Source organism: Anoplopoma fimbria, chromosome 13 (assembly GCF_027596085.1).
Source record: "Anoplopoma fimbria isolate UVic2021 breed Golden Eagle Sablefish chromosome 13, Afim_UVic_2022, whole genome shotgun sequence".
NCBI classification, from domain to species: Eukaryota; Metazoa; Chordata; class Actinopteri; order Perciformes; family Anoplopomatidae; genus Anoplopoma; species Anoplopoma fimbria.
In genome coordinates, this window is record NC_072461.1 from 21,317,440 (window position 1) to 21,330,442 (window position 13,003).

Consider the following 13,003-nt stretch of genomic DNA (forward strand, 5'->3'; position numbering starts at 1 on the left):
AAGTATGGGATGACAGAACTCTTCCTAGACCTGGCCGTCCAGCCAAACTGAGCAATCGTGGGAGAAGAGCCTTGGTGAGAGAGGTAAAGAAGAACCCAAAGATCACTGTGGCTGAGCTCCAGAGATGCAGTAGGGAGATGGGAGAAAGTTCCACAAAGTCAACTATCACTGCAGCCCTCCACCAGTCGGGGCTTTATGGCAGAGTGGCCCGACGGAAGCCTCTCCTCAGTGCAAGACATATGAAAGCCCGCATAGAGTTTGCCAAAAAACACATGGAGGACTCCCAAACTATGAGAAATAAGATTCTCTGGTCTGATGAGACCGAGATTGAACTTTTGGCGTTAATTCTAAGCGGTATGTGTGGAGAAAACCAGGCACTGCTCATCACCTGCCCAATACAATCCCAACAGTGAAACATGGTGGTGGCAGCATCATGCTATGGGGGTGTTTTTCAGCTGCAGGGACAGGACGACTGGTTGCAATTGAAGGAAAGATGAATGCGGCCAAGTACAGAGATATCCTGGAAGAAAACCTCCTCCAGAGTGCTCAGGACCTCAGACTGGGCCGAAGGTTCACCTTCCAACAAGACAATGACCCGAAGCACACAGCTAAAATAACAAAGGAGTGGCTTCGGAACAAGTCTGTGACCATTCTTGACTGGCCCAGCCAGAGCCCTGACCTAAACCCAATTGAGCATCTCTGGAGAGACCTGAAAATGGCTGTCCACCAACGTTCACCATCCAACCTGACAGAACTGGAGAGGATCTGCAAGGAAGAATGGCAGAGGATCCCCAAATCCAGGTGTGAGAAACTTGTTGCATCATTCCCAAGAAGACTCGTGGCTGTACTAGCTCAAAAGGGTGCTTCTACTCAATACTGAGCAAAGGGTCTGAATACTTATGACCATGTGATATTTCAGTTTTTCTTTTTTAATAAATTTGCAAAAATTTCTACATTTCTGTTTTTTTCTGTCAAGATGGGTTGCTGAGTGTACATTAATGCGAAAAAAAATGAACTTTTTCGATTTTAGCAAATGGCTGCAATGAAACAAAGGGTGAAAAATTTAAAGGGGTCTGAATACTTTCCGTACCCACTGTATATATTAGAAATGTTGACCCCGTATGAGCCAGCCGGCTTAGATCCTCAGGTGGGGCCCTTCTGGCTGTTCCAAAGTCGAGGCTGAAAACTAAAGGCGACTGTGCTTTTGCCATAAGGGCTCCTCGGCTTTGGAACGACCTGCCTGAGGAGATAAGGCTTGCAAGATCAGTAATCTCTTTTCAATCACTTCTTAAAACACATTTTTACAGAATGGCTTTCATGTGATGTCGTCGCTTTAATGTTTCGTTTTATTATTGGTTTTACTATCTTATTTGATTTGAATATACTATTTTATCTTTATTTATTTCATTCATTTTATTTATTCTCACTTGTTATTTCTTAGTCTAGTTTTATTCTATCGATTGTTTTTATTGTTTCATCTATTTTACTGTTTTATCTTTATCAGGGTGTAAGTCTTACCTTAGTTTGTCTTAGCTTTATTTTGTTTAATTGCCTTACTTTTGCTACCTTGTCTGCCACTTTGTAACTTCTGTTTTTAAAGGTGCTGTATAAATAAAGTTATTATTATAAAATGGTGCCGATTGCTGATTTGTGCACTAAAAACTTTACAATCTGTAACGAGGAGGAGGTCCTCTTTATGTTGACTACTACTTATTAGGGTGTTTGTATACTTCAATTAATCTTTGGCTCATAGTAATTTATTAAAATTACTAACATTTTTAATTCATGTATATTTTTTCACCGTGTTATTGTTACTTTTACCTACGTGTGTAAAGTTCCTCCATCTCTTCTTATATCTTTTTTATTATTATTTTAATTGTTTGCCTCAAAATAAATCGAAAAAAAAGTATAGTGACATCAGTTGATGCAGAGAGAAAATAGATTCATGTCCCTGTGAGATGAAACCAGACAGATGTTCAAGCACAACCTTTTTTTTTTTATTAAAGCGGAAAGAAAAAATAACTCTCGTCCACCGTCGGAACTTATCAGTGTGACATCCAGCGGAAGTAAACAACACAAGCGCCTGTATCGTCAGCTGCTCGCACGTGTGGAGCTGGCTGTAAAAAACGATATTGTAGACGTTGCGGAGGTAATTATTCCAACAATGTCCTCAGTTGAGTCTTTGAGAGAGTTTGTCACCGAGCGACTCACTGCCGCTGCTCAAGAAATATTCGGAGTCTTTGAAAAAACTATCTTCCAGTACGAGGAAGAGGTCGACCGTCAGCGCAGACTGCTGGATGTCGTTTGGAAACCTGCAATAAAGCTACACAGGATAGGTGTGTACAACTCAATCATTTAAAAACACTAAACAGAGTCATTCTCATTCATATTTAACAAAGTAATAACTCCTACATTTCTATCTTCAAATAGGTAATTTCTTTAATTTTTAAGGTGCTAGAATATATATATATCATATATATATATATATATGTGTATATGTATATATATATATGTATATATATATATATGTATATATATATATATATATATATATATGTATATATATATATGTATATATGTATATATATATGTGTATATATATATATATGTATATTTGTGTATATATATATATATATATATATATATATATATATATATATATATGTATATATATATATATATATATATGATATTTTTCTAAATAATTCCAGACAATGACTGATCCATTGAAATCAAATTGAAAAAACTTTCTGCCATGATCAAAGAGGATATATTTAATGCAATTATTTCCTTTCAATTGTTTCATTTATATATTCAGGGTATTTACTGTTATATAACTATAGACCCTTTTACTGTTTGTATACAATGATGACGTAGAACGCATGCGCGCGCAGTCTGGCAACAGAAGTATGGCAGAGATCAACAGCTTGTCAAGCTATGCAAGGGAATTATCAACAAAAGATCGCGAATTTTACTTTAACAAGTTGACTTTGACAAATGGTGTCCGACTTCCAGATCCGTGTACTATTACTGAGTGGGTTGAAGACGTCAACAAGTGGCCGAATATACAGTGGCCAGATATATATACGTACTTAATAGAGAAACCGAGCGTGTACACCAGAGAGAAATTACGAGCCTATAAGTCACTGGATGCTTATGAATACGTTGTCTGTGGTCATGTACAGAACGTCAAATACCATGACATAGATTCTTGTTCTGGAGTTTCAGATGGAACCGGAGGATTTGCTGCAGTGTTAGGTCTGTTAGGTCTCTCTCTCCTCCTTTTCCTATGGTACCTACAGTATAAAAATTATAGTTAGACTGATCCATATCTCCAAACAGCAGCTGTATGCACCAAAGCTTATGCAAGAGGAAAATAAACTAAAAAACGACTAAGAGGAGGGCAACTCAAATCGTACCTGTCCATCTTTGCATCGGGGTTCTGGCTTTGTTTTGTGTACACAAACACAGAAGGCACAAAATCGGGGCTACTAGAGTCCAATGACGCCTCACCTGCAAATAAAACACCTTTTAATCTAGTTTCAAAACTTTATTTACACTAGTAGGGCATTGTAGTTTCCCTCACTTACAATGACCACGAGTTTACAGCAAGGGACATGCAAACAGCAAATCTAACGCCAGCTTATCAAACTTTAGCTGCATTTGATTATTATTCTACATTGTAAATACAATCACTAATGTAAACCAAGCTTTTCTGTAAAATCAAAGAGTAGATAGATAACCTTACCTGATATAAAGTGGGCGCTACAGACCCGAGCATTTTTTATTATGTCCTCATTCCAGTCAACACGTTTAATCGCCTGCAGCCACAGACGCCGCCGGTTGCTCTTAAATGGTTGTGATCCTGTCGGAATCCTATAAAACTTTAGTCCGCCGGTGGAATATCGATTCTGACAACCATATACGCAACAACCAGACATTTTGAATGCTGGAAACTGTTTTTTATCCACTTTTAAACTCTTGCTAGCCAGTTGCTACCTCGTGTGTGAGTCAGAACGACTGGGAAACAACACCACTTCTGTTGCCGGCCTGCGCACGCAACTATTTGATGACGTTGGCTGTAAAAGGGTCTATATAATTGTGCTTCCCCTTTTTATTCTATTGCAAGATAGTAACTCTCTAGTGTGAGGGAGCTACGTAACATCCAGTTGCAAATTCAGATGGCAAAAGGTTTAAATATTTTATCCAAGACCGATGTTATTCTCTTCCGGGTTCACCTTATTTTACCGTCCTGTCCTCGTCTACTGTCGTGGTATCCAGTGTGCTGGATGCCTGGTTTCATGTGATTGCACTGTTTGCATTCTCTTCTTCACCATCAGAGTATTCTCATATTTATTTTGGTGTCTTCCCTTCCAGAGCTCCCAAATCAACATTAATCAGAACAGGTTGGTCAAATTATAATATATGGAAATAATAATTATTAATAATTAAATATCAATTATATTCACATAAAAATGAACCCAGTTACCTGCATCTCGTGACTGACTAACATTTTTACTTTACCAATTAAGAGATCTTTCAAAGTAAAAGTCCTACATTTGTGCACTTAAAAAAGCAAATTTCTGAATATTTAAGGTAATATTAAAAGGGTTTTCTCAATAATTCCAGTCAATGACTACTGCATATTTGTTAAGGATATCTCTGAATATACCCTCACTGAAAATCTGACATTTTTACTGTGCCAAAGAAAAGATTTTACATGGTCAAAGTCCTACATTTCTACAAAAACATATCTAATAACTGAATATTTTTGGGTGCTATAAAAGGTATTTTCTCAATAATTCCAGACAATGACTGATGTATATGTGTTCAGAACATCTCTGACTACAAAAAATGTTTACTGTACAAAGTGAGAGATCTTTCAAAGTAAAAGTCCTACACTTATACCGAGAAATATCCAATAACAGAATATTTGAGTTGATATAAAAAGACTTGCCTCAATCATTCCAGAATAAGACTGATTCACATCTATACAAGAGATCTCTGACTACACCCAAACTGAAAGTCAAACATTTTTACTCTACAAATTCAGAGATTTTTCAAAGTAAAAGTCTTACATTTGTACCGAGAAATATCTTATGAGTGAAAATTTGAGGTGCTACAAACATGTTATAATTATAATAATATAATATTATAATAATTCCAGACAATGGAATTTAGTCAGAAATTTAGAACATGCTTTTATAATTTAAAGAAAGAGATTCAAACTGTTTCTTCTTGACTGGAGTTGCTGTCTGTCAATAATGATTCCACAAAAAGTCTGTTTATTTTCTCTGCTACCCTTTTACCTTTTTATTTTGCATGTTTTTTGTAAAATATTTTAATTGCTGCATTAAATTTGTTTTATTTCATAATTGGTGTAGTCAGAGATGTCCTGAACAAAAATGAATGTGTCATTATCAAGAATTATCAAGGAAATAATTTTTATAGCATCTCAAATATTCTTAAATGTACCGAATTATGATAAAAGAAATTGGGATTTCTACCATTGTAATATCTTTAAATTAGAACATTAAATCTGTTTGACTTTTTGTAAGCCTGTTGACAAAGAAGTCCTGAACACAAATCTGGAAATATTAAGAAAAAGTTATTTAATAAACACCTCAAGTATTTAGGAATTAGATATTTGAAGTTAGAAATGAAGGACTTTGGTACAGTAAAAATCTTTGATTTTCAGTATAGGTGAAGGCTGAAACATACTGAACACATTGTCTGGAATTATTGAGATAAGTCTTTTTATATCACCTCAATTTTTCAGTTATTAGATATTTCTCGGCACAGATGTAGGACTTTTAATTTGGAAAATCTTTAAATTGGTACAGTAAAATGTTTTGATTTTACATATCGGTTGAGTCAGAGATGTCCTCAAAAGAAATATATCAGTCATTGTCTGGAATTACTGAGAAAATACTATTTAGAGCACCTTAAATATTCAGTTATTAGATATTTCTCCATACAAATGTAGGACTTTACCTTTGAAAGATCTTGTAATTTGTACAGTAAAAAGGTTTGATTTTCTTCGCAAGTATAGTCAAAGATGTCCTGAACACATATGTCTCCGTCATTGGCTGGAATTATTGAGAAAATAATTTTCTAGCACCTTAAATATATGGAAATTAGCCTTTTAAATGCACAAATATAGGACTTTTAATTTGAAAGATCTTCTAATTGCTGCAGTAAAAATGTTTGATTTTCTGTATGGGTGGAGTTATAGATCTCCTGAGCAGATGTGAATCAGTCATATTCTGGAATTTAATTAATTAAGATTTAATTAATTGGTAAGAAAGTTAAAAAAAAGTTAGATTTTATGTACCAGTGGAGTCAGAGATGTCCTGAACACATTTTAAGTAGTCATTGTCTGGAATTATTCAGAAAATTATTTTAATATCACTTAAAATATTCAGAAATTAGTTTTTGGAATGTACAAATTTAGAACTTTTACTTTGAAAAATCTCATAATTGGTACAGTAAAAATGTTCGATTTTTAGTTTTCTTTAGATTTCCTGAACACATATACATCAGGTATTGTCTGCAATTATTGAGAAAAATATGTTCATAGCACCTTATAAATTAAAGAAATTACCTATTTGAAGGTACAAATGTAGGAGTTAATACTTTGTTAAATATAATATACAATTGGTACAGTGAAAATGTTAGTCAGTCACGACATGCAGGTAACTGGGTTCATTTTTGATGTGAATTAAATAAATCTTATTTCCATATATTTGTACATACGCTTTGTTTACATCTTATTTTTATGTCACGTTGATCCTTCCGCCAACTTCACAAAGTCCATCGCACACTCCCGATCTGGGCCGTTTGAATGTGTTTACCATGAGTGTTAGTATTATAGGTGCACTAAAATTGCAGTGTCGGCTAACTTGACCACGGAGATTCAAGTGTCTGCCGAGTTGACCGCAGTTTGTCTACTGTCGTGGTATCCAGTGTGCTGTATGCCTGGTGTCATGTGATTGCACTGTTTGCATTCTCTTCTTTACCATCAGAGTATTCTCATATTTCGGCTTCTTCCCTTCCAGAGCTCCCAAAGCAACATGTCTGTAAGGAGGAGGAGGTTCTCTCTGACCAGCAGCTCTGTGTTCAGGAGAGGAACTCCAGTCTGGACCAAGAGGACCCAGAGCCTCCACAGATTAAAGAGGAACAGGAGGAACTCTGCACCAGTCAGGAGGGAGAGCAGCTTGAACTGAAGCAGGAGACTGAGACCTTTATGTTGACTCCTAGTTATGAGGAAAGTGACCACAGTAAAGATCAGACTCTGAACATGAGTAGCGATGAAAATCAGAGTGTGGTGGAAGAAACACCTCTAGGCTACACTTCAGTTGAAAGCTCTGTAGTACCGGAACCAAACGAGGACCACCAGCTCCTCTCACACAACTCTCATGCAGATAAAAGCCAAGATCAGAAAGGAGGCGAGCATGGATCCTCTGAATCCACTAGTGATGCAGAGCCAAGACCGTTATTCAAGTGCGACACATGTGGGAAAGAATTCAAGTTTAAGTATAGATTTTACAGACATCTGAGAATCCACACAGGTGAGAAGCCACATTCTTGCAACGTATGTGGGAAACGATTCCGTGACAAATCAGAATTGAAAAGTCATATGAAAATCCACACGGGTGAGAACTTGAAGCCACATTCTTGCAAAACATGTGGAAACACTTTTCAACGTAATAGTCACTTGGTGGGCCACATGAGAACACACACAGGTGAGAAGCCGTATTCTTGCAAAACCTGTGGAAAAGATTTTCAATGTAATAGTCACTTGGTGCGTCACATGAGAACACACACAGGTGAGAAGCCACATTCTTGCAACGTATGTGGGAAACTATTCGGTCAGAAAGCAACATTGACCTTTCATATGAAAATCCACACAGGGGAGAACTTCAAGCCATATTCTTGCAAAACATGTGGAAAAGATTTTCGACGTAATAGTCACTTGGTGAGCCACATGAGAACACACACAGGTGAGAAGCCGTATTCTTGCAAAACCTGTGGAAAAGATTTTCGATGTAATAGTCACTTGGTGCGTCACATGAGAACACACACACGTGAGAACTTGAAGCCACATTCTTGAAAAACATGGAAAAGATTTTCGAACGCATAGTAACTTTGTGCGCCACATGAGAACACACACAGGTGAGAAGCCATATTCTTGCAACTAATGTGGGAAACAATTCAGTGAGAAATCAGCATTGACCTTTCATATGAAAATCCACACAGATGAGATCTTGAAGCCACATTCTTGCAAAACATGTGGAAACACTTTTCGAACGAATGGTAACTTGGTGGACCACATGGGAACACACACAGGTTTTCTTGCGAAACCTGTGGAAAAAAGATTTTCGACATAACAGTGTCTTATTGGTTCACACGAGAAGAGCCCACAACGGGGAGAAACAGTTCATCTGCAAGACCTGCAGGAACAGATACTTTACGGCGTTTCAATTGTCAAGGCATGTAAGATTGCATACAGACAAGTAGCCTTGTACTTGGAAGATACATGGGAGCTAAATCAGTTCTTGAGTTCATAATTCCTGCAAATGTTTGACCAATTTGATTTTTCTTTTGGTTTTAGAATTGGTATATACTTCAGTAATATGAGTGGATTGTGAACACAGATGTTTAGGCTGAGAAACACTCTCTGTATTGTTGAGTCAGTTATGTTGTCATCATTACAATGAGACAACTTTTCTTTTTTTGTCTACAATGTGTCATTTATTTTATATTTTTATGTTGTTTTGGATTTTATAGGTGGCATAGAAATAAAAATTGTAGATGGAGTGCTACATGGTGCTGTCACAAATCAGCCTCTACAATAGTAATGAAAAGTGAATGAATTGTAATGATCAGTGCTCAAAGAGAAGTGAGCAATGAAACAGTGTTTTTCGATCTCATGTATGTATTCTAACAATAAAGCTTCATGAGGTGATGAGGTAAGAATTCATGATTCACACTGAGGTCTAAAGCTTTAAGTATATTCCGTTCATCAAAGCTGCAGATGTGTTTCACTCACATCAAGAGTAAAAACAGTCATTGTGAAGAAGTGTTCTTTTACGAGTGTCTAAATACGTACTGGTATTAATTAATGCTGCATTTACATGAATTCAGGCAGATGGTAGACAGCAAATCAGAACAGGTTGGTAAAATTAGGTGAGGCAGGCAGAGAATACTGGTAATGGTACACTTGCCGTCCAAATTTAAAATATTTTAACTTTTTGCCATCATCAAAGAGGATATATTTAATACAATTATGCCGTTTCAGTTGTGTCATTTATATTTTTAGGGAATTTACCGTTATATAACTAGATAGTTGTGCTTCCCCTTGTTATTCTAACAAAAAAGTAACTCTAGTGTGAGAGACCTACGTAACATCCGTTTGCATATTCAGATGGCAAAAAGTTAAAATATTTTATCCAAGACCGATGTCGGTATTCTCTTCCGGGTTCACCTTATTTTACCGTCCTCGTCTACTGTCGTGGTATCCAGTTTGCTGGATGCCTGGTTTCATGTCATTGCACTGTTTGCATTCTCTTTACCATCAGAGTATTCTCATATTTATTTTGGTATCTTCCCTTCCAGAGCTCCCAAAGAAACATGTCTGTGAGGAGGAGGAGGTTCTCTCTGACCAGCAGCTCTGTATTCAGAAGAGGAACTCCAGTCTGGACCAAGAAGACCCAGAGCCTCCACAGCCTAAACCGTTATTCCAGTGCAACACATGTGGGAGAGGATTTAATATTAAAGCAAATTTGAACAGACATCTGAGAATCCACACAGGTGAGAAGCCAAATTCTTGCAACGTATGTGGGAAACGATTCCGTGACAAATCAGAATTGAAAAGTCATATGAAAATCCACACGGGTGAGAACTTGAAGCCACATTCTTGCAAAACATGTGGAAACACTTTTAGACGTAATAGTCACTTGGTGGGCCACATGAGAACACACACAGGTGAGAAGCCGTATTCTTGCAAAACCTGTGGAAAAGATTTTCAATGTAATAGTCACTTGGTGCGTCACATGAGAACACACACAGGTGAGAAGCCACATTCTTGCAACGTATGTGGGAAACTATTCGGTCAGAAAGCAACATTGACCTTTCATATGAAAATCCACACGGGAGAACTTCAAGCCATATTCTTGCAAAACATGTGGAAAAGATTTTCGACGTAATAGTCACTTGGTGAGCCACATGAGAACACACACAGGTGAGAAGCCGTATTCTTGCAAAACCTGTGGAAAAGATTTTCGATGTAATAGTCACTTGGTGCGTCACATGAGAACACACACACGTGAGAACTTGAAGCCACATTCTTGAAAAACATGGAAAAGATTTTCGAACGCATAGTAACTTTGTGCGCCACATGAGAACACACAGGTGAGAAGCCATATTCTTGCAACTAATGTGGGAAACAATTCAGTGAGAAATCAGCATTGACCTTTCATATGAAAATCCACACAGATGAGATCTTGAAGCCACATTCTTGCAAAACATGTGGAAACACTTTTCGAACGAATGGTAACTTGGTGGACCACATGGGAACACACACAGGTGTAAAGCCATATTCTTGCGAAACCTGTGGAAAAAAGATTTTCGACATAGCAGTGTCTTATTGGTTCACACGAGAAGAGCCCACAACGGGGAGAAACAGTTCATCTGCAAGACCTGCGGGAACAGATACTTTACGGCGTTTCAATTGTCAAGGCATGTAAGATTGCATACAGACAAGTAGCCTTGTACTTGGAAGATACATGGGAGCTAAATCAGTTCTTGAGTTCATAATTCCTGCAAATGTTTGACCAATTTGATTTTTCTTTTGGTTTTAGAATTGGTATATACTTCAGTAATATGAGTGGATTGTGAACACATGTTTAGGCTGAGAAACACTCTGTATTGTTGAGTCAGTTATGTTGTCATCATTACAATGAGACAACTTTTCTTTTTTTGTCTACAATGTGTCATTTATTTTATATTTTTATGTTGTTTTGGATTTTATAGGTGGCATAGAAATAAAAATTGTAGATGGAGTGCTACATGGTGCTGTCACAAATCAGCCTCTACAATAGTAATGAAAAGTGAATGAATTGTAATGATCAGTGCTCAAAGAGAAGTGAGCAATGAAACAGTGTTTTTCGATCTCATGTATGTATTCTAACAATAAAGCTTCATGAGGTGATGAGGTAAGAATTCATGATTCACACTGAGGTCTAAAGCTTTAAGTATATTCCGTTCATCAAAGCTGCAGATGTATTTCACTCACATCAAGAGTAAAAACAGTCATTGTGAAGAAGTGTTCTTTTACGAGTGTCTAAATACGTACTGGTATTAATTAATGCTGCATTTACATGAATTCAGGCAGATGGTAGACAGCAAATCAGAACAGGTTGGTAAAATTAGGTGAGGCAGGCAGAGAATACTGGTAATGGTACACTTGCCGTCCAAATTTAAAATATTTTAACTTTTTGCCATCATCAAAGAGGATATATTTAATACAATTATGCCGTTTCAGTTGTGTCATTTATATTTTTAGGGAATTTGCCGTTATATAACTAGATAGTTGTGCTTCCCCTTGTTATTCTAACAAAAAAGTAACTCTCTAGTGTGAGAGACCTACGTAACATCCGTTTGCATATTCAGATGGCAAAAAGTTAAAATATTTTATCCAAGACCGATGTCGGTATTCTCTTCCGGGTTCACCTAATTTTACCGTCCTCGTCTACTGTCGTGGTATCCAGTGTGCTGGATGCCTGGTTTCATGTGATTGCACTGTTTGCATTCTCTTTACCATCAGAGTATTCTCATTTATTTTGGCTTCTTCCCTTCCAGAGCTCCCAAAGAAACATGTCTGTAAGGAGGAGGAGGTTCTCTCTGACCAGCAGCTCTGTATTCAGGAGAGGAACTCCAGTCTGGACCAAGAAGACCCAGAGCCTCCACAGCCTAAACCGTTATTCCAGTGCAACACATGTGGGAGAGGATTTAATATTAAAGCAAATTTGAACAGACATCTGAGAATCCACACAGGTGAGAAGCCACATTCTTGCAACGTATGTGGGAAACGATTCCGTGACAAATCAGAATTGAAAAGTCATATGAAAATCCACACGGGTGAGAAATTGAAGCCACATTCTTGCAAAACATGTGGAAACACTTTTCAACGTAATAGTCACTTGGTGGGCCACATGAGAACACACACAGGTGAGAAGCCGTATTCTTGCAAAACCTGTGGAAAAGATTTTCAATGTAATAGTCACTTGGTGCGTCACATGAGAACACACACAGGTGAGAAGCCACATTCTTGCAACGTATGTGGGAAACTATTCGGTCAGAAAGCAACATTGACCTTTCATATGAAAATCCACACAGGGGAGAACTTCAAGCCATATTCTTGCAAAACATGTGGAAAAGATTTTCGACGTAATAGTCACTTGGTGAGCCACATGAGAACACACACAGGTGAGAAGCCGTATTCTTGCAAAACCTGTGGAAAAGATTTTCGATGTAATAGTCACTTGGTGCGTCACATGAGAACACACACACGTGAGAACTTGAAGCCACATTCTTGAAAAACATGGAAAAGATTTTCGAACGCATAGTAACTTTGTGCGCCACATGAGAACACACACAGGTGAGAAGCCATATTCTTGCAACTAATGTGGGAAACAATTCAGTGAGAAATCAGCATTGACCTTTCATATGAAAATCCACACAGATGAGATCTTGAAGCCACATTCTTGCAAAACATGTGGAAACACTTTTCGAACGAATGGTAACTTGGTGGACCACATGGGAACACACACAGGTGTAAAGCCATATTCTTGCGAAACCTGTGGAAAAAAGATTTTCGACATAGCAGTGTCTTATTGGTTCACACGAGAAGAGCCCACAACGGGGAGAAACAGTTCATCTGCAAGACCTGCAGGAACAGATACTTTACGGCGTTTCAATTGTCAAGGCATGTAAGATTGCA

At 37.5% G+C, this 13,003-nt stretch overlaps 1 protein-coding gene across 1 annotated transcript; it reads left to right on the top strand.

Annotated features, from left to right (window-relative positions):
* The first annotated feature begins 2,066 nt into the window (after positions 1-2,066).
* Positions 2,067-12,966, top strand: LOC129101731 (zinc finger protein OZF-like). The gene is made up of 4 exons (XM_054611642.1): positions 2,067-2,336; positions 7,059-7,571; positions 9,619-9,813; positions 11,863-12,966. The coding sequence occupies exons 1-4, from the start codon at positions 2,165-2,167 to the stop codon at positions 12,597-12,599; spliced, it is 1,617 nt and encodes a 538-aa protein (XP_054467617.1). The 5' UTR covers positions 2,067-2,164; the 3' UTR covers positions 12,600-12,966.
* Positions 12,967-13,003: the final 37 nt, after the last annotated feature.

Coding starts and splice junctions, on each gene's coding strand:
- LOC129101731 (XM_054611642.1), top strand. CDS start 2,165: ATGTCCTCAGTTGAGTCTTTGAGAGAGTTTGTCACCGAGCGACTCACT. Junction 2,337..7,058: donor AATAAAGCTACACAGGATAG/GTGTGTACAACT, acceptor CTTCCCTTCCAG/AGCTCCCAAAGCAACATGTC. Junction 7,572..9,618: donor ACATCTGAGAATCCACACAG/GTGAGAAGCCAC, acceptor CTTCCCTTCCAG/AGCTCCCAAAGAAACATGTC.